Source organism: Salvelinus namaycush, chromosome 2 (genome assembly GCF_016432855.1).
Source record: "Salvelinus namaycush isolate Seneca chromosome 2, SaNama_1.0, whole genome shotgun sequence".
Taxonomy (NCBI): domain Eukaryota; kingdom Metazoa; phylum Chordata; class Actinopteri; order Salmoniformes; family Salmonidae; genus Salvelinus; species Salvelinus namaycush.
Genome location: NC_052308.1, coordinates 78,881,411 through 78,909,035, shown reverse-complemented (window position 1 = coordinate 78,909,035; position 27,625 = coordinate 78,881,411). Strand labels below are relative to the sequence as shown.

General features: G+C 42.2%; 2 protein-coding genes across 2 annotated transcripts; one reads left to right on the top strand and one right to left on the bottom strand.

Moving 5' to 3' along the window:
• Nucleotides 1-2,363: 2,363 nt before the first annotated feature.
• On the bottom strand, nt 2,364-5,428 carry LOC120019344 (zinc finger protein 883-like). The gene is made up of 2 exons (XM_038962640.1): nt 5,272-5,428; nt 2,364-4,811 (listed from the first exon to the last, which is right to left on the bottom strand). Exon 2 carries the CDS (start codon nt 4,699-4,701, stop codon nt 2,866-2,868), a length of 1,836 nt encoding a protein of 611 aa, XP_038818568.1. The 5' UTR covers nt 4,702-4,811; nt 5,272-5,428; the 3' UTR covers nt 2,364-2,865.
• Nucleotides 5,429-5,448: 20 nt separating this feature from the next.
• On the top strand, nt 5,449-19,439 carry LOC120019356 (gastrula zinc finger protein XlCGF17.1-like). Its single transcript, XM_038962651.1, has 4 exons — nt 5,449-5,486; nt 6,602-6,787; nt 7,622-7,735; nt 17,966-19,439. The coding sequence occupies exons 2-4, from the start codon at nt 6,664-6,666 to the stop codon at nt 18,832-18,834; spliced, it is 1,107 nt and encodes a 368-aa protein (XP_038818579.1). The 5' UTR covers nt 5,449-5,486; nt 6,602-6,663; the 3' UTR covers nt 18,835-19,439.
• Nucleotides 19,440-27,625: the final 8,186 nt, after the last annotated feature.

The window sequence follows — 27,625 nt, the reverse complement described above, 5'->3', positions numbered from 1 at the left end:
ACCTTTACAGTTTGGTCATTCAGCAGGAGCTCTTATCCAGAGTGACAGAGTCAGTGCATTCAACTAATGTAGATAAACAACATAACAGCTGTAAGAAGAAAAAAAATAATTCTGTAACCGTTACTGAGAATGTTATTGAACACTGAACAAAAATATAAAACGTTTTCTGTAAAATGATCTCTCTACCATGGTAGAGAAATTAACATTAAATGATCTGGCAACAGCTCTGCCAACTGCACATTTCCCTCAACATGAGACATCTGTGGCATTGTGTTGCGTGTGAAAACGGCACATTTCCCTCAACATGAGACATCTGTGGCATTGTGTTGCGTATGAAACGGCACATTTCCCTCAACATGAGACATCTGTGGCATTGTGTTGCGTGTGAAAACGGCACATTTCCCTCAACATGAGACATCTGTGGCATTGTGTTGCGTGTGAAAACGGCACATTTCCCTCAACATGAGACATCTGTGGCATTGTGTTGCGTGTGAAAACGGCACATTTCCCTCAACATGAGACATCTGTGGCATTGTGTTGCGTGTGAAAACGGCACATTTCCCTCAACATGAGACATCTGTGGCATTGTGTTGCGTGTGAAAACGGCACATTGTAGAGTGGCCTTTTATTGTCCCCAGAACAAGTTGCAGGAGGTTTCTTTTCAGTCACTTTGTCTCGAGTCTCGGGTTTTCCTTTTCTCTTCATACCGTTTTTGAAGTATCCATTTTGTTTCAACGTGTTAACTTTGACCTCCAGCTGTATTATACTGATGTTTTGTATGTTCATGTCATTCATGTAAAAAATAATTGCTCACAACAAAATGTACATTTGTATGCATTTTTTCCTCTGCTCTACAATAAAACATATTTGAAACATTTTATACAGAACAGCATGCCTATGCTGTTGAAAAGCATACAAACTCACCTGATCCATTGTGGAAGATATTGTTTCCTCAGAGTTTATTCACATGACAAATAAGTAAGTAGGCTACATTTACTTTCTTAGTCGCAGCCTTTAGATAAAGATTAGGGGGTTGCTGGGAAATAATTTCAGGATCTCAAGTCTGATGAGCTCAAATACCAGACCAATCAAACGTTGATTTAGATATAAAAACTTGATTTAAGTAGTGACAAATAAGCGTCTCATGTAGGCTAATCTTACTTCGGAAAGATCCTGGATAAGATTTTACCGGATCTATAAATCAAGAACACGTTCAACAACAGCCCTTTCACTAAGAATCCTGTTGTCTGCTATAGTCTACTTTTACCTGACACCCACTTGGAACAGGAACCTCTCAGAGTCCAGATGTGTTTATCATGTGAAGACAAAGCATGAAAAGTGCTTGACCTTGTATATTATGAGATGTATTCTTTATTACAGTTTCACGAGTCGTTTCATAATTTTTTAATAACAATAATTATATTTTGTAGAGCACATTTCCCACACTCAATGCACTTATATTAAAACAGATTATATATATATTTTTAAGTGTACTAAACAATTAAGGTGATAAGCTGACATTGTTGAGAAGATACTGGGTTGAATTTATTGATCAATTGAATACATGAATACATACCTACTATTGTTAAAACATTCTACATTATAACAACTTAATTGATAATGGGAGTGCATAAAAGATACACCCCTCAACACAGTTCACTATGACATGTTCTATGACATTGAAACAGGTCAGTATGTTGTTGTTTAGCCCATAGAGCCGGTTTCCGAGACAACGCTTAATACTAGTTCAGGGCAGGCCAGCCCCAGAAGAGACCCTTCTTATCAATTGTAAGCCAGAATGTCCTCTGTGTCGTCTTGATTGGAGGTTAGCTTTACAGTAATGCTATTGGTCAACAACTCAGATTTTGAATTCAAACAGCTCTGACATTATAAAAGGTCTTACATTCATTGCCTCTCTCTTTTTTGGTTCCTGAACTGCTGTGGTGAGATACTCTCTCCATTTCTTTGTCTCTCCCATGAGCTATGGGCCATGGTTTCTTTGTCTCCCTCTTTCTCTCTCCCATGCGCTATGGGCCATGGTTTCTTTGTCTCCCTCTTTCTCTCTCCCATGAGCTATGGGCCATGGTTTCTGTCTCCCTCTTTCTCTCTCCCATGAGCTATGGGCCATGGTTTCTTTGTCTCCCTCTTTCTCTCTCCCATGAGCTATGGGCCATGGTTACTTTGTCTCCCTCTTTCTCTCTCCCATGAGCTATGGGCCATGGTTTCTTTGTCTCCCTCTTTCTCTCTCCCATGAGCTATGGGCCATGGTTTCTGTCTCCCTCTTTCTCTCTCCCATGCGCTATGGGCCATGGTTTCTTTGTCTCCCTCTTTCTCTCTCCCATGAGCTATGGGCCATGGTTACTTTGTCTCTCTCTTTCTCTCTCTGACCATGCCTAGAAGGATGTCTTGTAACACTAACTATAGTCTCTTGCATATTGGCATTTATCTTATGGAGTCAGATAATTAATTTAATGGGCTTTTTTTGTTGTTGTCTTATTACGAGTTGCATGTGAGGTATATATAATATATGCATATATGATAAATATTACCCCACTACCCTAGCTCTTAACTAAAAAACAAGCTCAATGGAGAATCTCTATTAAATTATTTTTTAAGTTATAATCTGTGTCCGGGAAACCACCCCATAGTGTCCACAGTGTTGAGCAGTGTTTTTCAAACCTCTCCTTGAACACCCCCAGACATTTCACAACTTTGTTGTATTCCTGAACTAGCTCACCTGGTTCACCTAGTCAAGGGCTTTAGGATTAGTTGACTAGTTGAATCAGGTGTACTAGTTCTGGAATAGATCAAATACACAAAACGTCCCTGAGGAGAGGTTTGACAACCACTGGTTCAGAAAACAGGTCAATAAGGGGGTTTAGTAGTAGAAGGTGCTGTGTGTAGCGGGTAGCCAGTGTTCACATAGAACACTGGTGATGTGGTTTCAGAACTTGGTGTGGCTGAGGAGTCCGGCAGCTGAGTTTTGGACCATTTAGAACTTACAGAAGGTACCGGAAAAGATGTCGGAGAGGAGAGGGTTGGAAGAGGACACATTCCTCCTCTGGCGTGGGCTTTCTGGTGACTTTTTAGGTGCCCCGACTGAGCGAAGCTCTTCTCGCATAGATTACAACCATAGGGCTTCTCTCCCGTGTGTGTTCGTTGATGATTTGCCAGGGTGGCTGATTGAGTGAATCTTTCACTACACTGATCGCAGCCATACGGCTTGGCTCCTGTGTGTGTGCGCTGGTGGCTCGTCAGCTGCCCAGACTGAACAAAACTCTTCCCGCACAGATCACAGCTGTAGGGTTTCTCTCCGCTGTGTGTTTTGCGGTGGCTCGCCAGGGCTCCGGCCCGCGTGAAGCTCTTGCCACATTCATCACAGAGGTGAGGCTTCTCTCCAGTGTGAGTCCTCTGGTGGCGTCTCAGGTGGCTAGAGGTAATGAACCTCTTCTCACACTGATCGCAGGCGTAGGGCTTCTCTCCTGTGTGTGTCCTCTGGTGGATCGTCAGAGATCCCGACTGAGCGAACCTCTCCCCACACTGATCACAGCTGTAAGGCTTCTCCCCAGTATGGGTTCTCTGATGATTTGACAGGGTGCCGGATTCAGAGAAGCACTTGCCACACTGCTCGCAGCAGTAAGGCTTCTCACCGGTGTGGGATCTTTGATGGGAGTTTAAGTGGGCCCAGTTAATGAAGCTCTTTCCACATTCGCAGATGAAAGGTTTCTCTCCGCTGTGGGTTTTCTGGTGGAGTCTCAGGGCGCTCGAGTGGGAGAAATTCTTCCCGCAGTCCGAGCAGTGGTAGGGCTTCTCTCCCGTGTGGACTCTCTGGTGGGATTTCAAGTGTGCCGACGTGACGAAACGTTTCGGACACTCCAAACAAGAGAATGGCAGCTCGCCGGTGTGCCTTCGCATGCGGTGTAGCTTCAGGGCGTTCGATTGGCCAAACCTCTTCCCACAGTCGGAGCAGCGGTAGGGCTTTTCACCGGTGTGCGTTCGCATGTGTGATATCAGATAAGATGAGCAGTAGAAACTGTTCTCGCACTGCGTACAGTGGTAAGGCTTCTCTCCGGTGTGCGTGTGCTGGTGAACAGTCAAATGACTTTTGTGACTGAAGCTTTTGCCACAGTCTGAGCAGCAGTGGGGTTTCTTCACTGTGCGTTTCGGCTGGCGTTTTTTAACATTCTTCTCTGCTGCCTCAATCAAATCTTCTTCTTCCTCCTCCTCCTCTTCTTCTCCTCCTTTCACCGTTCCACTCAGCCCCGGTGTTTTCCTGCTTTCGAGTCCAAGTGACGCACTACCCGGGGATTCTTGGAAGGGGGACAGGTTCGGGTTGTTCTGGTAACTATAAAGATTCCCTCCATCCTCTTTACGTTCTGCGTCGCAGCTTCCTTGTGCTCCGTCATCCACATGCGCTGATTGTCTGGAGGCCATACCCCCAGCATCCTGTATCCTTTTGATGTCCTCTTTCAGTTGGAGTAACCATGACATTCCCCGATCCTCAGATTTCATTAAATCCTCATTTTCCCATGTTTCCTCCATGATTTTACGCCGTAGTGCTCGTTGATTCTTTCCTTTCATTTCGGATCCATCCTTGCCACCTATTCCACTGCATTCACAAAGGGAGCGTAAATTGTCCTCTGTTAAAGTCCATAAACTCTCTTCAATTTCATCCATCAACGTTTCTCTTTCACGATTCATATTGTCCTGCTCACGCGGTAACAGAAATGATGAAGTTGTTGAACAGCTGAAATTAGTTCGGTGCTCTCTAGTAAGCTACTCCAAGGTCTTTCACTTGTTGTCCTCTGTTCCTGAAGAATAAAATAATTTGATACTACTTTAATTACCATTAAATAAATACTTTGTCAAGGGCTCAACTGCAGGTGATTGTTAGACAAGATACCCCTTAGAAGTGTGTTGATCTGATAGGTGTTCGGCTGTAGCTAAGCAATATAGCCTAGTAGCTCAACTACTGTACTCCATCACGCCCTTCGAAAGGCCAGGCTGGTGGAATTATTGCTATATTGCAAACAGACTCCTATCCAATCCTCTCAGTTCTAGCTACATAGCTAAGTGCATAAGGAGCTATGGGTTAATTCGGGATTCAGTGTAGGGTTCGAGCTAGATATCGGTTATAAACGTTGGTAGCTATAGCTACCCGGACCCATTGTCGGTAGTTATAGCTAGCTGGCTAACGTTAGCTGGATAGCTAGCCAGCCTAGCTAGCAATTATCTCTACGACTATATTGCGTGGCATTAAAATATTATCACCTTATTTTCGCTTTGTGGTTCTTCTGTGCGTCCAGATAAAGTTGTCTTGTTGCTCAAGTTTTTGCGTTTTACATTGTATATTGAGAGAAAAATACAGTTGCAGTCTTGGGGAATCAACGATAAGGCAACAACTTCCTGTTTGTCTGCGCTCCCAGGCCAGAGCAATCGAATGTCGACGTAGATCTCCAGTCATAACATCCGCTAGAGAAGTCGAGGTGAGTAACAGCTAGCTGGCTAGTTAACTAATGTTGTTTTAACGGGCAATTAAATGTACGCAGCTATATTGAAAAAGTGCTCACCCAAGCTAGTACTATATACCAGAACGCTAGGTGACTAATGCTACGAAAAGGACGGGTCAGTTTCGGCGAGGGCTAGCTCAGTTAGCTAATATTATCCATCTTGTTTAGCGTCTCTTATCTCCGTGTGTCTATGATAATACAATCACATGTAAACTAGAGCGTGACGGTCAAAAACCTGCATTTGTAACACTATGAATCTTTGAAGCGAGCCGATCTACGCCGCCTGTTTAAAGTGGTGAGGTTAGTGACAGTTGCTGACAATGTAAATGTGTTTTAATCAACAAACAAGACATCCTAATGTGATTTGTCACCCTGCCTCTAACAGTGAAATGCTTACTTACAGGGTCCTATAAAAATAGAAGTAGTGACACAAGGAATAAATACAGTGAATAACATTAACATGGCTATATACAGGGAGTATCAGTACCAAGTCGATGTGCAGGGATACCATGTAAATTATGTACATATCGGTAAGGGGGTAAATTGACTAGGCATCAAGATGCATAAGACTGAGCTGTAGCAGCATCTTATGTGGTGAGTGTGTGTATAGTCAGTGAAAGAGCGTCAGTCAATTTTTTTTGTCAATGCAAGTAGTCCTTATTAGCAGCCTTGACAGTGTCCAGGGCGTGTCCACAGAAGACCGGTTCTAGGTGGAATAAGAGCATTGCTATAAAACAACTGATTTAAATAAATGAATGCCATCACCACTCCCATCCTTCCAGGGCACACCAACCTACACCAGCAAGGGGATCCTCTGACTGAACTGATGGCCAAACATTTATACCCGATGCCACACCCTTAATTAACAATAAGGCACACCTGTGTTAACAGGCCATGAGGCTGTGCTCAAGAGTGCATGCACATTTTTTTTGCAGGTTTTGGTTCTGCCCTAGCACAAATACTTGAATCAGCTGTGTAGTGCCAGGGCAAAAATCTAAACGTGCCCCCATGGGGGGCCACAGTACCCAGTTTGGGAAACCCTGTGTTAAATAACCTCACATCATTGTGTGTATGTGTCATTGAACCCACAGATAATCATGGATCAACACTAGAGTACACAATTACAAGCCCAGAAGCAGAGCAGGATTCAGAAATGGATTTTGGCGAGAACCCCGGGTCTGAGTCGGAATCAGACTACCTTCCTAGTCCCACTGCTCCAGAACCTGAACCCAATGTGACTGTGAAGGAAGAGGGAGATAGTGACATGGCTGATCCAGGTGAGTCCATGTTGCGTGAAGTTGGCCCTAGACGCTGATCTTGGGTCAGTTTTGCATTTCTCCCACCAATGAGAGAGGCTTGGGGGAGATTAGGCTAATCCTAGATCTGTACCTATGGGAGAGAGAGGTTAGTCGTGTAAAAAATATAAAGCAGTGAACAAAATGATTATGAATGGAATACTATGAAAAAAAAGAGTTGGATCCAGGACTGATCTAAGATAACAAGATCGCAGTGCTAGAGGCATCACTACAGACACCCTGGTTCGAATCCAGGCTGTATCACAACCGGCCGTGATTGGGAGTCCCATAGGGCGGCGCACAATTGACCCAGCTTGGTCCGGGTTTGGCCGGTGTAGGCCGTCATTGTATATAAGAATTTGTTCTTAACTGACTTGCCTAGTTAAATAAATAAACAATTTATCAGAGCATTATGTTGCCTTAGGGAGAATCCCAACTAGATGTAGGCCTAACCAGAGCATTATGTTGCCTTAGGGAGAATCCCAACTAGATGTAGGCCTAACCAGAGCATTATGTTGCCTTAGGGAGAATCCCAACTAGATGTAGGCCTAACCAGAGCATTATGTTGCCTTAGGGAGAATCTCAATTGCGTTTCCTTGATTCCTCGCATCCTCTCGCCTTCTGAAAAATTATCGAATGTAAAGGTCAGAGGGGAGGAACCTCTAAACTCATCCAATGGGTTTTGAGAAAGAAGCAATGAGGACACAAGGAATCAAGCAAATTAAACTGAGATTCTCCCTTACATATTCCCCAACGGTGCATCTCCAGCATTACAGTATTAGCTGGCAATTAATTATATTGGTTTGGTTATTTCAGATCACCGCCCAGGTCCCACCGTGGCAGAAAGACCCAGATTTAATATGATTATCAAAGAAGAGGAGGAGGAAGATGATGAAGCAGAAGCAGAGGAAGATGAAATGGTTTACCCAGGTAAGTCCAAAGGCCTGTTCAGAGGATGTAAGTTCGGATCAGGTAGAAATCTATGGTGTCGAATAGAAATGATTACCTGTCAGATTGAATAAGCAGGGGTATTCAACTCTTACCCTACAAGGTCCGGAGCCTGCTGGTCTTCTGTTCTACCGGATAATTCAGCAGCCCTGGTTAGAGGGGGAAAATGAAAACGAGCAGTGGAACTGGCTTCGAGGTCCAGAGTTGACCTTGAGGGGGAATCGAGAATCACGTCAGCTCCTTTCATTCCATTTCTATCTGCAACGTTCAGATTGTTTCATGTTACTGAATCCACCCGTTGTAGGTGGGCCTGTGGGGTTTCGGGAGAAAGTTAGTGTCATAATAATGTTCATATCACAACAACATCATGATCTGTCCGATACCGTGTGATTTGTGACAAAGGAAGGAAGGGTTGCTAGGATACACAATAGTAGGTCTTTGTAGATAGGTGCTCTTTGGTAGAGCGGTTAGATAGGTGCTCTTTGGTAGAGCGGTTAGATAGGTGCTCTTTGGTAGAGCGGTTAATTGGTCATCAAAGAAACAAGGACCAAGGCACTCTTCATATCATTAAAATGCATTTATTGTTACGGCATGTTCAATAGAACAAAGATTTAAAACCTGGGCTTGTTTCGGCAGCATGGCCATCGTCAGGGAGTACAAAGATACGATGACAGCACAGGAGGTTGGTGCCACCTTAAGTGGGGAGGATGGGCTCGTGGTAATTGCTGGAGCAGAATTAGTGGGATGGTATCAAATAAATCAAACACATGGTTTCTGTGTGTTTGATGCCATTCCATTGGCTCCGTTCCAGCCATTATTATGAGCCGTCCTCCCCTCAGCAGCCTCCACTGAATGACAGTGTGACTTGTCAGTTGTATTTTCCCTTATATTTTCCATGCAATGTTCGTTGAAGTACAAACAGTAAGGTGCTGTCTGCAATTTAAAAAACAGCTGGTGGTAGATTAAGAGTGTTGATCTAGGACCAGGTGCCTCCGGTCCACATAATCTTATTTATTATGATCTAAAAGGCAAAAATGATCCTAGATCAGCGCTGGTACACTGAGACGCTTTGTGAATGCGGGCGCTGGTCTGTGATTATCAGGCAGTTTGATGGGTTTGGTTTTGGGCTGGAATCCTAACTGGATACCTGGCCGTTTAACTAAAACTAGCTTGCAAATTATCAAGCTTAGTTACTTGAGCGAATTAATCTGCAGAAAAACTGGTGAAGACAGAACGAGAGATTTGCTCTTCAGAAAAACAGAGAAACCCCTGTGCAGAGCAGTGCGTCTAGATCTAGGTGCTAATTTTGTCGGGAACAACTGGTATTCAACTGGTATTTCCCCTCCCATGGTGCAATGCTCTGCCAAGGGCTGCTGGCTGGCTAGCAACATGACTAGCAGGCCCAAACGAACTAGCTACATAGCTAGTCGAAATATATAGCTGTCATAGCTAAGTCATGAGTGCATTGGTGGGTGATATAATATACTAGCCTTAACAATATCATACTGACAAAAGCACATACAATGCCCTCAGAAAGTATTCAGACCCCTTGACTTTTTCCAAATTTTGTTAGGTTACAGCCTTATTCTAAAATGTATTAAACGGTTTTTCCCCTCACCAATCAACACACAATACCCCATAATGACAAAGCAAAAACAGTTTAACATTTTTAGAAATAAAAAAAATGATATCACATTTACATAATTATTCAAACCCTTTACTCAGTACTTTGTTGAAGCACCTTTTGCAGCGATTTACAGCCTTAAACTTCTTACGGCTGAAATCCCGTTAACGGGATTGATTTGACAACAGCCAGTGAAAGTGCAGGGCGCCAAATTCAAACAACAGAAATCTCATAATTAAAATTCCTCAAACACAAGTATTATACACCATTTTAAAGACAAACTTGTTGTTAATCCCACCACAGTGTCCGATTTCAAAAAGGCTTTACGACGAAAGCACACCATCTGATTATGTTAGGTCAGCGCCTAGTCACAGAAAACACAGCCATTTTCCAGCCAAAGAGAGGAGTCACAAAAAGCAGAAAGAGAAAATTAATCACTAACCTTTGATGATCTTCATCAGATGGCACTCATAGGACTTCATGTTACACAATACATGTATGTTTTGTTAGATAAAGTTCATATTTATATCCAAAACTCTCAGTTTACATTGGCGTGTTATGTTCAGTAATGTTTTGCCTCCAAAACATCCAGTGATTTTGCAGAGAGCCACATCAATTTACAGGAATACTCATCATAAACGTTGATAAAAGATACAAGTGTTATGCATAGAATTAAAGATATACTTCTCCTTAATGCAACCGCTGTGTCAGATTTCAAAAAAGCTTTATGGCAAAAGCACACCATGCGATAATCTGAGTACAGCGCTCAGCCACCATACAGATACCCGCCATGTTGTGGAGTCAACAAAAGTCAGAAATAGCATTATAAATATTCACTTACCTTTGATGATCTTCATCGGAATGCACTCCCAGGAATCCCAGTTCCACAATAAATGTTTGTTTTGTTCGATAAAGTCCATCATTTATGTCCAAATACCTCCTTTTCGTTCGCGCGTTTAGTCCAGTAATCCAAATGCACAACGTGCGAGCACTAAGTCCAGACGAAAAGTCAAAAAAGGTATATTACAGTTCATAGAAACATGTCAAACGATGTATAGAATCAATCTTTAGGATGTTTTTATCATAAATCTTCAATAATGTTTCAACCGGACAATTCCTTTGTCTTTAGAAATGAAAAGGAACAGAGCTCGCGCTCGAGACTTGGCTCATGGCTTTCTGCCAGACACCTGGTTCAAACAGCTCTTATTTGCTCCCCCCTTCATAGTAGAAGCCTGAAACGAGGTTCTAAAGACTGTTGACATCTAGTGGAACCCTTAGGAAGTGCAATCGGACCAAATGTACACTGTATCTTGGATAGGCAAAGACTTGAAAATCTACAAACCTCAGATTTCTTTCTCAGGTTTTTGCTTGCCATATGAGTTATGTTATACTCAGACATCATTCAAAAAGTTTTAGAAACTTCAGAGTGTTTTCTATCCAAATCTACTAATAATATGCATATCTTAGCTTCTGGGCCTGAGTAGCAGGCAGTTTACTCTAGGCACGCTTTTCATCCGAACGTGAAAATAGCGCCCCCAGCCATAAGAAGTTAAGTGTTCTTGGGTATGACGCTACAAGCTTAGCACACCTGTATTTGGGCAGTTTCTCCCATTCTTCTCTGCAGATCTTCTCAAGCTCTCAGGTTGGATGGGGAGCATTGCTGCACAGCTATTTTCAGGTCTCTCCAGAGATGTTCGATCGGATTCAAGTCCGGGCTCTGGCTGGGCCATTCAAGGACATTCAGAGACTTGTCCCAAAGCCACTCCTCTGTTGTCTTGGCTGTGTGCTTAGGGTTGTTGTCCTGTTGGAAGGTGAAACTTCGCCCCAGTCTGAGGTCCTGAGCACTCTGGAGCAGGTTTTCATTAAGGATCTCTCTGTACTTAGCGCCGTTCATCTTTACCTCTATCCTGACTAGTCTCCCAGTCTCTGCCACTGAAAAACATCCCCATAGCATGATGCTGCCACCACCATGCTTCATCGTAGGGATGGTGCCAGGTTTCCTCCAGACGTGATGCTTGGCATTCAGGCTAAAGCGATCAATCTTGGTTTCATCAGACCAGAGAATCTTGTTTCTCATGGTCTGAGAGTCTTTATGTGCCTTTTGGCGAACTCCAAGCGAGCTGTCATGTGCCTTTTACTGAAGAGTGGCTTCCGTCTGGCAACTCTACCATAAAGGCCTGATAGGTGGAGTGCTGCAGAGATGGTTTTCCTTCTGGAAGGTTCCCCCATCTCCATAGAGGAACTATAGAGCTCTGTCAGAGTGGCCCCTCTCCCCCGATTGCTCAGTTTGGCCAGCTCTAGGAAGAGTCTTGGTGGTTCCAAACTTCTTCCATTTAAGAATGATTGAGGCTACTGTGTTCTTGGGGACCTTTATTTCTGCAGACATTTTTTGGTACCCTTCCCCAGGTCTGTGCCTCGACATAGTCTCGGAGCTCTACGGACAATTCCGTCGACCTCATGGTTTGGTTTTTGCTCTGACATGCACTGTCAACTGTGGGACATTATATAGACAGGTGTGCGCCTTTACAAATCATGTCCAATCAATTGAATTTACCACAGGTGGACTCCAAGTTGTAGAAACATCTCAAGGATGATCAATGGAAACAGGATGCACCTGAGCTCAATTTCGAGTCCCATAGCAAAGGGTCTGAATACTTATGTAAATAATGTATCTGTTTTATTTTTAATAAATTTGCTAAAATGTATAAAACTCTGTTTTCGCTTTGTCACTATGGGGTATTGTGTGTAGATTGCTGAGGTTTTTATTTATTTAATACATTTTAGAATAAGGCTGTAACAACAAAATGTGGAAAAAGTCAAGGGGTCTTGTTGCTACATGTGATGTATTGTCTGTGCCCAATAATGTTTGTACCATGTCTTGTGCTTCTACCACGTTGTGTTGTTGTCATGTTGTGTTGCTGCCATGCTGTGTTGTTGTCTTAGGTCACTCTTTATGTAGTGTTGTGGTGTCATGATGTGTGTTTTGTCCAATATATATATATATATATTTTTTTTTATAAATCCCAGCCTAGGTCCCCGCAGGAGGCCTTTTGGTAGGCCGTCTTTGTAAATAAGAATTTGTTCTTAACTGACTTGCTTAGTTAAATCAAGGTAAAATAAATCAATATTGATGACTTGAATGTCCCCCCCAAAAATGTACACTGGCACTCAGCCAACCAAGGATGGTGAATATAATGTAGACCTCTACCTGTTACACCTGACCCTTGTTACATTTAGCCCCGGTGTTATCTATGGATTCAACTCCATTGGCGAGCGCTAACGTGCATAAACCATACCACTGCTAAAAATGGTCAATTTTAGGCCTTTGAGAAATTGTAGCCTAGAAATTGTAGCCTAGTAACACTAGAAAGCTCAGTGATCCTCCTCTTAACAGTGGCCATCAAAACTGCTTTCAAAAGTGTTTTCCCGTGACTGCATTAAAACCTCTCTGGGGCAGGTGGGACGCAATCGTCCCACCTGGCCAATAGCCAGGGAAAATACAGCGCGCCATATTCAAATAAAATGATATAAATATAAACTTTCATTAAATCACACATGTAAGGTACCAAATTAAAGCTACACTCGTTGTGAATCCAGCCAACGTGTCAGATTTCAAAAAGGCTTTTCGGCGAAAGCATAAGATGCTATTATCTGATGATAGCACAACAGTAAACAAAGAGAGTAGCATATTTCAACACTGCAGGCACGACACAAAACGCAGAAATAAAATATAAATCATGCCTTACCTTTGACGAAATTCTTTTGTTGGCACTCCAATATGTCCCATAAACATCACAAATGGTCCTTTTGTTCGATTAATTCCGTCGATATATATCCAAAATGTCAATTTATTTGGCGCGTTTCGTCCAGAAAAACACAGCTTCCAACTTGCGAAACGTCACTACAAAATATATCAAAAGTTACATGTAAACTTTACCAAAACATTGCAAACTACTTTTGTAATACAACGTTAGGTATTTTTAAACGTTAATAATCGATCCATTTGAAGACGGGATGATCTGTGTTCAATACAAAAAGAAAACAAACTGACGCAACATTTTTGGTAACGTGCCTCTCTCAAACAATTTACTTCATGTGCCCCTCATTTACGATTGCCTTACTTCTTCATTACACAAAGGAATAACCTCAACCGATTTCCAAGGACTGGTGACATCCAGTGGAAGCGGTAGGAACTGCAAACAAGTCCATTAGAAATCTGGTGTCTAAGAAAACTCATTGAAAAGACAGTGACCTCAAAAAAATAAAAATTCTGAATGGTTTGTCCTCTGGGTTTTGCGTGCTACATAAGTTCTGTTATTCTCACAGACATGATTCAAACAGTTCTAGAAACTTCAGAGTGTTTTCTGTCCAAATATACTAATAATATGCATATCTTATATTCTGGGGATGAGTAGCAGGCAGTTGAATTTTGGCATGCTATTTATCCAAAAGTGAAAATGCTGCGACCTGCCCTGAAGAAGTTTTAAGAATGTTCTACACTAACCACGTTTCCCATACACATGTTTTATGCGCGTAAAGTCATATTCATACGGTATGAAAGTCAGTCACGACAGCTCTGATGGAAACTGGAAGTTTTGGTACATTTTTATTTATGCAGACAGATAATTTGTTCGTTTGACATGGTGGGATCTTTTTGTGTCGGTAAAGTTAATTATGCGAGAAATGGTAGTGGGAAACGCCTTTTAATGCGCAAATATTTATATAATAACCATCATATCGATTGTAAACTTGGAGTCACGTGATGATATGGTGTGTGGTCCTCTCACTATGACTCGGGGAAACCATGCAATTTATTAGGCTAGGTAAGTTATGAACAGGGTGGTGAAAGTGCACGGTGATGAGCTTGATGCTCCTTTCCAATAAATATAGAGGGTCTTATACTGGTGAATACTTGACTGCCGTTGGACAAATACAAATATTATATCTCTTATCCATAATAATTTAATCTTGTAGACTACCCTACTCACACAGTTTACCCGCACTGTATCTAGCTGTTGGCTAGAGCGCACATGCCAATACCAGAGTTGACACATTTGCTATTTAACGCAACAGTTCTTGTTATTATCTACATTTTTCTCTCTTAAACAAGTGGATTATTTACACCCTGTTCACTAATATTGGCACTCTGGGTAAATATGAGCAAAAAGGGCTTTGAGAAACATTTATTTGCTGTTTATCCTCTTTATCCTCAAAATATTCACAAAAATCAAACCTTTAATTGAAGTAAAATAATACAAATTCAAATGTGAAATTAATATTTTGCCCCCGAAACGTGTGCCACAATTATTGGCACCCCTAGAAAATCTTATGAGTAAAATCTAACTGAAGTATATTCCCATTCATATGTTACATTTAAGTTAACCTGAGTGACTAGGAACACTTAAGTGGTAAGCCATGACTTCCTGTTTCACAGGGGTATAAATATGTGGTGACACACAGGCCAAGTTCCCATAGTTATCCACCACTATGTGAAAGATCCGAGAATACAGTAATGATGTGCGACAAAAGGTTGTCAAGCTGAACAAATCAGGAAATGGCTATAAGAAAATAGCTCAACGGTTGAAAATGCCCATTTCCACTATCAGGGCAATAATTAAGAAGTTTAAAGCAACTGGAAATGTTAACAAATCGGCCTGGAAGAGGACGTGTTTCTATATAGACCCCACGCACAGTGAGGAGGATGGTTCGAGTGGCCCAAAAATGTCCAAGGATCACAGCTGGAGAATTGCAGACCTTAATTGGGTCTTGGGGTCAGAAAGTCTCAAACTACGATCAGACACCACCTACTTAACCACAAGTTGTTTGGGAGAGTTGCTATAAAAAAGCCTTTGCTGTCATCAAACAACAAACTCAAGCACCTACAATTTGCCAAAGTTACTGGACCTTTCAATGGGACTGAGTTCTATGGTCAGATGAGACCAAAATAGAGCTTTTTGGAAACAAACACCAGATGTGGGTTTGGCTTAGACAGAAAGATATCCATGCAGAAAAGTACCTCATCCCCACTGTGAAGTATGGTGGTGACTCTTTGATGTTGTGGGCTGTTTTTCTTCCAAAGTCCGAGGACAACTTGTTAGGATACATGATATCATGGACTCCATGTTCCAGCAGATATTAAATCAAAACCTAACTGCCTCTGCTAGGAAGCTTAAACTGGGCCGTGGTTGGATTTTCCAGCAGGACAGTGATCCAAAGCACAACTCAAAATCAACACAAATTGTTCACTGACAAGAGAATCAAGGTTTTACCATGGCCATCCCAGTCTCCTGACCTAAACCCCATAGAAAACCTGTGGGATGAGCTAAAGAGGAGAGTCCACGAGCGTGGACCTCGACTCTGAAGGATCTGGAGAGATTCTATATGGAGGAATGGTCTCAGATCCCTTGCCGTGTGTTCTTAAACCTTATTACGCATTATAGGAGAAGACTCCGAGCTGTTATCTTTGCACAGGGAGGTTGCACAAAGTATTGAATGAAATGGTGTCAATAAATGTGGCACACATATTTGAGAATATTTGTTTGATGATAAGAATTGTATTTTTTCTTTCAATTATTTTACTTTAAAAGGTTATTTTGATTGAAAGACCAAGAGGATAAACAATGAAAACATTTTCACAGCCCGTTTTTCTCATATTTACCAAGGGTGCCAATATTAGTGGAGGGCACTGTATCTCAAGGCTTTCCTACTTGTATTTTTTTTAAACAATTATAGATCTAACATTGGAATATATCTACAACTTTTTTTAAATTTACAAAAATTAGATCAACTTACCACAAAATCGTTTTTGTTTAAATATCTCAAAGTTGTGATGACAGAGGACATATTTTGTTGAGCAAGAGCAGTGGGGAAATAATTTGGTGACATCTTGTGCTCTTTTTTTTTATTTATTTTTTTAAAAATTTTATCCCATTTTCTCCCCAATTTTCGTGGTATCCAATCGCTAGTAATTACTACCTTGTCTCATCGCTACAACTCCCGTACGGGCTCGGGAGAGACGAAGGTCGAAAGCCATGCGTCCTCCGAAGCACAACCCAACCAGCCGTACTGCTTCTTAACACAGCGCGCCTCCAACCCGGAAGCCAGCCGCACCAATGTGTCTGAGGAAACACCGTGTACCTGGCCCCCTTGGTTGGCGCGCACTGCGCCCGGCCCGCCACAGGAGTCGCTGGAGCGCGATGAGACAAGGATATCCCTACCGGCCAAACCCTCCCTAACCCGGACGACGCTATGCCAATTGTGCGTCGCCCCACGGACCTCCCGGTCGCGGCCGGCTGCGACAGAGCCTGGGCGCGAACCCAGAGACTCTGGTGGCGCAGTTAGCACTGCGATGCAGTGCCCTAGAACACTGCGCCACCCGGGAGGCCCCGACATCTTGTGCTCTTAATGTGAATTACAGGGGGCGGGGCCAGTTACCCCAGGTGGCCAGTTGTCCCCTGGTACCCAAGGGTCTCAGCTCCAACTGGCTCTCATTTGGATCATATGTGGGACCCAGCCCAATTCAACCCTGGGTCATTTTGGAACTAAACCTCCCTTGCACTGCGCTGTTTTGTAACACCTTTTGCTTAGATGTTTTGTTGGGCTGGCCCTCATCTGCTCTGTAAACAAAGTATTCCCATAGTTTGAGTCCGGTGTCAGTTTTGTCAACAAGTTTTGGACGTGGAGATACCGGTTTGATGTTTTTGTTAGAAGAAGCCATGCTGTCGGCATTCTCTCTCCGCTTCTCAAAAGTGGCTTGCGCGGTGTTAGATGATTCCCCATCGCATGCGCAAGTAGCCTAGCTAGCTACTGAGGCCGTGAGAAGAGAAATGACTAGACTCAGACAAATTACTAGACTCAACCCTCTCAATCAGTACACACGTGAGACACATGGCAGAAGTAGCGAAAGGTCCAAAAAATCTAGTACCAAACCATTTTTCATATAGTACAGAACCATTTTTCATATAGTACAGAAGTTTCTGTACACCGTACAACATTTCCCCCCCCTCTAGGAACAATAAAGTAATAATCTGTGCATAGCCGTGATTGAGTGTCAAAACTCCCGGGACCTCACATGTATGACTCCCCACTGGAGACCAGGATTTAATCCGCTTTCACTGTTCTCCCCACTGGAGACCAGGGTTTAATCCCCTTTCACTGTTCTCCCCACTGGAGACCAGGGTTTAATCCCCTTTCACTGTTCTCCCCACTGGAGACCAGGGTTTAATCCCCTTTCACTGTTCTCCCCACTGGAGACCAGGGTTTAATCCCCTTTCACTGTTCTCCCCACTGGAGACCAGGGTTTAATCCCCTTTCACTGTTCTCCCCACTGGAGACCAGGGTTTAATCCCCTTTCACTGTTCTCCCCACTGGAGACCAGGGTTTAATCCCCTCTACAAAATTCTCCCCACTGGAGACCAGGGTTTAATCCCCTCTCACTGTTCTCCCCACTGGAGACCAGGGTTTAATCCCCACCCGCGACAATCCTTTCTCAGTGTTCTCCCCAGGTGCTTGTCTGTCTCCTCTTGCTGAACGGTCTTCAATAAAAATGAAGTATTTATCTATTTGTCTGTCTTATTCAATCTGTATAGGAGACAGGATAAAGTCGGACCCAGACTATCTTCCAGAAGTGACCGTGGCAACAGGGCAACCACAACACCAGAAGAAGAAGGCTGCGAAGAAGCTTCATCCATGTCCTGACTGTGGGAAGACATTTGACAGACCATCACACCTAGAGAGACATGAGAATACCCACACCAGAATCAAGAAGCTGGCCCCCGACTACACTTGTTCGTACTGTGGCAAGATCTTCGCTAAACCGTCAAAGCTGGCTCGGCACGAGCGAGGACACACCGGAGAGAAACCGTACTCTTGCTGTAAGTGCGGGAAGTGCTTCGCCGAGCCGGGGCACCGGAAGAGCCACGAGCTGACGCACAATGAAGAGAGACCGTACACCTGCGCCGACTGTGGGATAGGCTTCTTCAACCAGTCCAAGTTGCAACGGCACCAACGCACACACACAGGTGAGAAACCGTACTGCTGCACTGAATGTGGGAAGACCTTTGCTCGGTCAGGAGGCCTAAAGACTCACTGGCTAAGCCACACGGGAGAGAGACCATACCTCTGCTCTGACTGTGGGAAAAGCTTCTTCAGCTCTGGGGACCTGAAAGTCCACCACTTGACCCATACCGGAGAGAAACCACACTGCTGCTCCGTGTGCGGGAAGGGTTTCGCGCAGAGGGGGAACATGAGGGCTCATGAACGGTCTCACTCGGGGGAAAGGCCTTACAGCTGTGCCGACTGCGGGGCCAACTTCGCCCATTCTAACTATTTAAAGATACACCGGCGCATTCACACGGGAGAGAGACCCTTCCCTTGCCCCGTCTGCGGCAAGAGGTTTATTCTATCCGGGCACCTCGGAAGACACCAGAAAACACACATACCCAAAAACAACACTTAGGAGAACACACATATCCAAACACACACGGGACACACTCATGAGCTTACTGAAGTATATTTTATTTGCATATAATCATGAACTACAATGAAACGGATGAAGAACAAAAAATAAAAGACATGGTAAAAGTCCTGAGAGAGCGAGGGTAAGGGATGCTCCCCCGTGAAGCTCCGCCCTCAACACTCCTCTTTCCATACTGTGTCCCAAATGACACCCTGTTCCCTATATGGTGCACTACCGGGTCAAAGGTCAAACCTATATAGAGCAGAGGGTGCCCATTGGCCTGTTCCACTGTTTTAATCTAAACATTGTATAGAATTTATTTGGCAGGCTGTTGTGTGTATGTATATATATATATATATATATATATATGTTGTGTGTCTTTGTCCTGAACTTTTTTGGTGGTTTTCATAATGTGAGAGCTCTGGTGAGTAAAGTTTCTAATGTAGTTAGTTACCTGTAAACCACAGTTTCGGCCTCTCCTGGTAGGCAAAGTCTCTTCAGATCATTTAAGCACGACTTTTTCCACATTTTGTTACGTTACAGCCTTATTCTAAAATTGATTAAATTGTTCCCCCCCCTCAATCTATACACAATACCCCATAATGACAAAGCAAAAAGGCCTGTCTCACAGTCCCTGATGCTGAAAAACATCCCCACAGCTTGATGCTGCCACCACCATGCTTCACCGTAGGGATGGTGCCAGGTTTCCTCCAGACGTGACGCTTGGTTTCATCAGACCAGATAATCTTGTTTTTCATGGTCTGAGAGTCCTTAGGTGCCTTTTGGCAAACTCCAAGTGGGCTGTCATGTGCCTTTTACTGAGGAGTGGCTACCGTCTGGCCACTCTACCATAAAGGCCTGATTAGTCTAGTGCTGCAGAGATAGTTGTCCTTCTGGAAGGTTCTCCACAGAGGAACTCTGGAGCTCTGTCAGAGTGACCATCGGGTTCTTGGTCACCTCCCTGACCAAGGCCCTTCTCCCCCGATTGCTCAGTTTGGCCTGGGCGTCCAGCTCTAGGAAGAGTCTTGGTGGTTCCAAACTTCTTCCATTTAAGAATGATGGAGGCCACTGTGTTCTTGGGGACCGTCAATGCTGCAGGCATTTTTTTGGTACCCTTCCCCAGATCTGTGCCTCGACACAATCCTGTCTCGGAGCTCTATGTACAATTCATTCAACCTCATGGTTTGGGTTTTGCTCTGACATGCACTATCGACTGTGGGACCTTTATATAGACAGGTGTGTGCCTTTCCAAATCATGTCCAATCATTTGAGTTTACCACAGGTGGACTCCAATCAAGGTGTAGAAACATCTCAAGGATGACAAATGGAAACAGGATGCACCTGAGCTCAATTTGGAGTCTCATAGCAAAGGGTCTGAATAAGGTATTTCAGTTTATTTTTTTCAGATTGTGCAAAAATGTATAAACACTGTTTTTGCTTTGTCATTATGGGGTATTGTTGTGTAGATTGGTGAGGAAAAACATGACATTTAATCCATTTTAGAATAAGGCTGTAATGTAACAGAATCTGCATAAAGGAAAAGGGTCTGAATACTTTCTGAATGTACTGTATATTCTGAAAGTAACGCATTGCTAACTATAGTTATTGTTACTCAAATACAAAAGTGTAATTAGTTATGATACCTTGTTACTGATTCAAGTAATAATATTATTGTACCACATTATGTTACTGACAAGTTAACCCACAACCCTGGTGAAATGGATATCAATATGCATAAATAAAACGTTTCCAAGAGGAGCGTGGCTGGCTGGTTAAATTGCGACAATGGAAGTTTGGTTTAGAAAGTATTGATTTATGCCGATAGAAAGTGAATGGCTTTCTGGAGGAATAAGACAATTTTAATTCAAATGTGACCCTCGTCATAATTCATACTCTTTAGTACATTTTCATATTAGAATATTAAAAAAAAATGTACTTCAGGTATCACGACGAGGAAAATTAGTTAGATACGTACATAATTGACCAGCTTGGCAGCAAACACCATTATGAGATCAGGGTCTGTATCCACAAGACATCTCAGAAAAGGTCCTAGGAATCCTGTTAAAACCTGTTAAGACTATTAAACACTCCCAGCTCAGAGGAAGTTTTAGGATGATGTTAGAACACAGACAAATTGAGCCCAGAGTACAAATCAACTCATACATTTCTGCATATTGATCCTTTAACATAAACCCTAGATGCCTTCAATTGCCCAATTTATAGGCATATTTTTTTTAACAATGTGATGTTGTGCTCCAAAGGGATTACTTGGAATAAATAACATGATGTAGGTAATTCAATAATCGAAAGAAAAACATGTTTAATTAGCCTAGTGGTTATAAATATAGGTATATCATGTGAAATTTACAAAACAAAGAAATAGGCCTTGTAAAATCATTGTAAAAAGAGCAAGAAATACTGTTGCATGTAGGTCTAGATTACTTCTGGATTGATCATATAGAAATATCAAAACATTCTTTGAACAACTCCTAACCACTGTCCCGCTGCCTTTTTCTATTACCAAGACACCTGCTGGTAACTCTTAACTGGTCAGTACAGCTCATGAGGTCTCCTAAATATCTGTCCACTAGGTGGAACTCATGACTAAAGAGGCTTCATGCATAGATTTGATTTTTACCCATAGGAGTAAAATGTCTCTATTCTCAGCACCTACAACACATTTTCTACTCTGATACACATTGTGGATACGGTCCCAGTATTTGGCACTGCGCTGTGTATTGTCTTTTGATGTTCTTTAAGTAATTTAAAATTCTTCCCACACTAAGAGCAGATGTTAAGCTTCTCTGCTGAGCTAGCTGATGTTTTTAGGTCTTCTGTATGACTGAAGCACTCCCCACACTGGGAGCAGTGCAAAGGCTTCTCTCCTATGTGAGTTCTCTGGTGAGCCGTTAAAGACATGCTCCGGAACTTTGGCGACAACATAAGTATTTGTTAAACCTCCCACTATGGGCTGGATGTGTCAATGTGTAGTTCATACAGGCTTAATCTATGAGCATAATTATTGTCCTAGTTTGAAAGGAGACGTTTTCTCCACATTTTCCCCCACGTGGGCCAGCCTCCTTGATATTCGAGTTCCAGCCAATGCGCTTCAGTCCCTCGCCATTTGAGTGACAGCTAGCAAAATGCACACACAGCAAAGCAAGAGAGCGAAATTACTTGGTGCACATATGTGACGTACTATGACATTGTTGGGGACCACATTTGACTCTAGAGCTACTTTCATAACTATTGGCTAAAAAGTTCCAAAACATATCTAAGTTTCATACATCACTGAAACTAACCACATGCAGAGAGCAATGGTAAGGCTTGTCTCCTGTGCGAGTTAGCTGGTGAGTCTTTAGTTTATGTAACAGGAAAAAGCTCTTCCAACACTGACAGCAGTGTTAAGGCTTCTTTGTGAGTAAGCTGGTGTCTATTTAAGGTTTGTAAAAGAGAAACTCATTCCACAAACAGCAGTGGAAAGGCTTCTCTCCTGTAAGAGTAAGCTTGTGTCTATTTAATTTTCTTCCGTGTCTGAAAAATCTTCCCAAATTGACCTCACGGGTAAGTCTTCTTTCGAGCCTGTTTTTGTGTGAATCACTGACAATTGACAATGGAAGTCATGCCTTTGGTCACCCTAACAAATAGTTAAAGAGACCATAATCTAATCTTTAAAAGTTGAAAATAAAAGTGCTTATCGTCAGTTGTTTGAAGGATACGCCAGGAAAAAACATCTGTAATATAAACTTCCGCCCGCGTTCTAAAACCGGAAGTGACATCATTTGTGCGGCAATCAGTGAGCTAACAATGTAGCTAGCAACGCAACGTTTTAATAAGAAATAAAATATATAAAGCAATTGAGCGCGATATATACTTCATACATTGTTCAGCCAAGCATTACTGTCACTACCAGAACGCTAGATAACAAAATAGCTTTACTCTATGAAAAGGACAGCTTTAGTATAGGTGTGGGTCTTTTGTTTTGCTTGCTGCGGTGCTAAACTAGTCTCGGAAAATCCTAGACATAGGGCAACAGCACGAACAGTGAGGGGATTTGATTAATGCCCAGAATGAACCAGGTTAGCGTTGATCGCATTCGTTTTGGAACCGGGCTGTCTCCCGGGAGTGAGCCGAGGTTGAAGTCTGCTCAAAACAAAAGTGACGTAGGTTAAGCAAGTCGAGTAATGAGTAGGATTCTGGGTTTTCACATGCAAAAGTGATTACTTTTGATAAAAGGCGTAGGTCTGCCTTCCCAATGAAAACTAGTTTGAAAATTAAAACACAATTCATGGAAAAGAGATGTATGTTTCTGAACGATGCATCATGATGCCTTGTTGACAACATGCGGCACAGAATACTGTTCGATTGAGGGTGCTCATCTCATACCGCTTTTGCCCCATGGGCCGGGCCATGCCATAGCTGTGCCAACTTTATTTAAATAAACAACATTCAAACACAACTCCAGAGCATGACTTTGACTCTTCTTTCACCACCATAATTTTTATTTTACAACAGATACCGTGTTTATAACATGATAGCAATTTTAAAAGGTTGTCACCCTATTCAATATACAATATTTAAACGGAAATTCTTCTTTCACTACCACTATTTATTACCAGACATCCAGGGTTTATTACAGGATACTCAATGATTATAACATGTTACTCTTGAATCTTCAAAATGTTTGGGGCTCTTTGTTGTGAGTTCCCTAGCATTTCTTCAGAGCTGATGACTGCCTGAAACTCTCCCTACATTAGGAGCAGTAGGAGAAATGCTTCTCTCCTGTGTGAGATAGCTGATGTATCTTCAGAGTTGATAACTGACTAAAAGCATAACCATACTGGGAGCATTGGTTGGCCGGCATTGTAAATAAGAATTTGTTCTTAACTGACTTGCCCAGTTAAATAAAGGTTGGTATGCTTCTTTCTTTTGTGCGTCTGTTGGTGTGATTTGAAGTGACTTGAGCTTTGAGGTTGGTGTGAATGTTCTATTGCCATACTGGCTGGAAAGGTTCTTATTCCTTGCTTGCTAGCTAGCAAACTTCAGCTAATTTACAGTCAAGTCAAACAGTGCAGCCAGAATAACAGCAAAGTAGCTGCATTTGCATTTGTTTAAGCTGTTTGGTTGGGGTAGGCCATCATTGTAAATAAGAATTTATTCTTAACTGACTTGCCTAGTCAAATAAAAAAATTGTGTGGTCTACAGCTTATCATGAGGTACTATACCTCAGGTGAGCAATAGCTCGAGACTTCTTTAATATTAGAAATTGCGCACCAGCTGTTATTTACAAATAGACACACACCCCTTACCAGACGTAGCTTCTCTGTCCTGCCGATGCACTGAATACCCAGCCAGCTCTATAGTATCCGTGTTGTCGTTCAGCCACAACTATGTGAAACATAAAATATTACAGTTTTTAATGTCCTGTTGGTAGGATAGTCTTAATCGTAGATCATTCATTTTATTTTCCAATGATTGCATGTTGGCCAATAGTACGCATGGTGGTGGAGGTTCACTCACTCGCCTACGAATTCTTAGAAGACAGCACAACCTCCTACCCCTTTTTCTCTGTCTTTTCCTGGGCCTGGTCTCGAGAAAGCAGTATACCTTTCGCTTCGGATTCGTTAAAGAAAAAATGCCCAGAAGCTCTTTTCGGTCATAGGAGACGGTAGCAGCAACATTATCTACAAAATCCGTTTTTTTTTCAAGTTACAAACAACGTGAAAAATAAAATAGCACATTTAATCGAGTCAACTGAAGTATCGTGCTTTGAGCTCCGGAGTAGGGCACCTGTTAAGGGAGTCATCTCCGGAGTGTCAATGGAAGTTAAGGAGGAAAACCTTTCGACAGGAATCCCAGGTGTGGTTAGTGCCCATCGTTTGACCTGCATGGTGGAAGGAAGAAAGGAAAACAAAAAATGTGGTTCTATTGTTTGTTTTTTACTGATGAGCACTTCCCTACACATGTCAAGCTGAGGTATATGGGGTACGCAGAAACCAAACCATTAGTGTACAACTTTTAAAGGATTTGGCCGTGTTTCAAGTGTGTGCAGACGGGTGGCATATACAGAAGATCGGATTGAAGAACGGCCGTGTTGCAATTGTGGTGGGGATCATGACCCAAAGCTCCTGGAGTGCCCTGTAAGGGTGAAGGAGGTTGAGTGGGCAAAAGTGAGGGCGGTCCATTGGATATATCCTATGCGGAAGTAATCAAAAGAAGAACAGGTGTAATTGAAGAAATGGTAGTGAATGCCCATAGGGAATAGCCCTTTTTGTCAACCAAGAGAACCGGACATGCTGTATGTAAAGAAAGTGGATTAAGTGGTGTTCATTGCAACTGTGATAAACTGCACGGCTCAAGTAGAAAGGAAATCAAAGAAATTGGACTTCATTGTGGCTGCAGCAGGAAAGTATCTGGGGCTTCAGGAATTCACAGCTGAACATTTACAAGGATTATAGGTGATGGAAGATGTGCCTCCCTCGCAGGCTCCTGAGCCTGTTTAGGGATCAGACATGGATGGGGTCATTCCTATAATGCAGTGCCTTTTCTGTACTCAGGAAATATCACTTCTTATTTAGTGTAAAATTAGGATTCCAAAAGACTTTAAATATAAGGTCAGGTGTCCTTTACCTTAAAAACACAAAAATATGGACCTTAAAAGGGAACTTTATGCATTTAGAAAAGTTTTTTCAGTGGATGTAGGTGTTTTTTTGCCACGGGTGTTATTAATCAACTTCCATGAGAAATATAAACCTTAAAATAATAACATACTTAAAATCTTTCTTCATTATTTTATAGTCCTACTTAAATTCTCACTCATCAATAGTTATTTTATCATAATTATTGTATTTATTATCATTTTACTTAAGATGTTCTATGTGTCCCTGATATCACTTTCCACGCTGTTAGTTTTTTTGTCATTCTCTATTTAAGAAAACAACCCCTTCCTACAGTAACACCACATTCAGGAAGTGTTGTAATTCGCCATTAAAGAAAACAACCCCTTCCTACAGTAACACCACATTCAGGAAGTGTTGTAATTCGCCATTAAAGAAAACAACCCCTTTCTAAAATGACACCACATTCAGGAAGTGTTGTAATTCTCCTTTAAAACCTCTCTGGGATAGCGGGACGCTTGCGTCCCACCTGGCCAATAGCCAGGGAAAATGTAGAGCGCCAGATTCAAAAAAATTATATAAAATCAAACTTTCATTAAATCACACATATAAGATACCAAATTAAAGCTACACTCGTTGTGAATCCAGCCAACATGTCAGATTTCAAAAAGGCTTTTCGGCGAAAGCATAAGATGCTATTATCTGATGATAGCACAATGTCAACAAAGAGAGTGTAGCCTATTTCAACCATGCAGGCGCTACTCAAAACGCAGATATAAAATATAAAACATGCATTACCTTTGACGAGATTCTTTTGTTGGCACTCCAATATGTTCCATAAACATCACAAATGTTCCTTTTGTTCGATTAATTCCGTCCATATATATCCAAATTGTCCATTTATTTGGCGCCGTTGTACCAGAAAAAAACAGCTTCCAATAAGCCAAAGTCACTACAAAATATCTAAAAAATGACCTCTAAACTTTGCCAAAACATTTCAAAGTACTTTTGTAATACAACTTAAGGTATTTGTAAACGTTAATAATCGATCAAATTGAAGACAGGTCTATCTGTTTTCAATACAGGAGATCAACAAACTAACGCTACTTTTCTAGTCTTGCGCAACTCTCAAACAGTACACAAGACGTTACTCTACTTCCTGGTGGCCTTCTTCTTCACTGCACAAATGAATAACCTCAACCTATTTCCCAAGACTGGTGACATCCAGTGGAAGCAGTAGGAACTGAGAATAGAGTGATTATAAATCTGGCCTGCCCATAAAAACTCATTGAACAGACAGTGACTTGAAAAAAAAAATGGTTCGTCCTCAGGGTTTTGCCTGCTACATAAGTTCTGTTATACTTACAGATATGATTCAAACAGTTTTAGAAACTTAAGAGTGTTTTCTATCCAAATCTACTAATAATATGCATATCTTATATTCTGGGGATGAGTAGAACGAAGTTGAAATTGGGCACGCAATTTTTCCCTAAGTGAAAACTCTGCCCCCTATCCTAGAGAAGTTTTAACCTGTTTGGGCTGCAGGGGCAGTATTGAGTAGCCGGATAAAAGGTGCCCATTTCAAACGGCCTCGTACTCAATTCTTGCTCGTACAATATGCATATTATTATTACTATTGGATAGAAAACACTCTCTAGTTTCTAAAACCGTTTGAATTATATCTGTGAGTAAAACAGAACTAATTTTGCAGCAAACTTCCTGATAGGAAGTGGAAAATCTGAAATCGATGCTCTGTTCTAGGGCCTGCCCTAGAACAGATATAAGGTCCTTGATATTTATTAGAATACATGCACTTCATACGTCTTCCACTAGATGTCGACAGGCAGTGAGAGAAGAAATGGAGTGTGTAACTTGATCTGGGGTCGAATAAAAGCTCTCGGCATGACGTGTCACCAGTTTCCTGTTTTCTGGAGAGCGCGTGAAGGGACCTGGTTTTGCCTTCTGATAAGCTGTCGTTATAGACGACTAATATCTCCGGCTTTGACTTTATTTGATACATGTGACAATATCATCGTAAAGTATGTTTTTTCAATATAGTTTTATTAGATTATTGAAATTTATTCGGGACGTTAGGCGTGTTGCGTTGTGTGCCTTTGTTCAGGAAGGAGAGCTTCGGGCTACTTTGCTAGCTTTCCGTGCTAATTGACTGGAGA

Coding starts and splice junctions, on each gene's coding strand:
- LOC120019344 (XM_038962640.1), bottom strand. CDS start 4,701: ATGAATCGTGAAAGAGAAACGTTGATGGATGAAATTGAAGAGAGTTTA.
- LOC120019356 (XM_038962651.1), top strand. CDS start 6,664: ATGGATTTTGGCGAGAACCCCGGGTCTGAGTCGGAATCAGACTACCTT. Junction 6,788..7,621: donor TAGTGACATGGCTGATCCAG/GTGAGTCCATGT, acceptor TGGTTATTTCAG/ATCACCGCCCAGGTCCCACC. Junction 7,736..17,965: donor AGATGAAATGGTTTACCCAG/GTAAGTCCAAAG, acceptor CAATCTGTATAG/GAGACAGGATAAAGTCGGAC.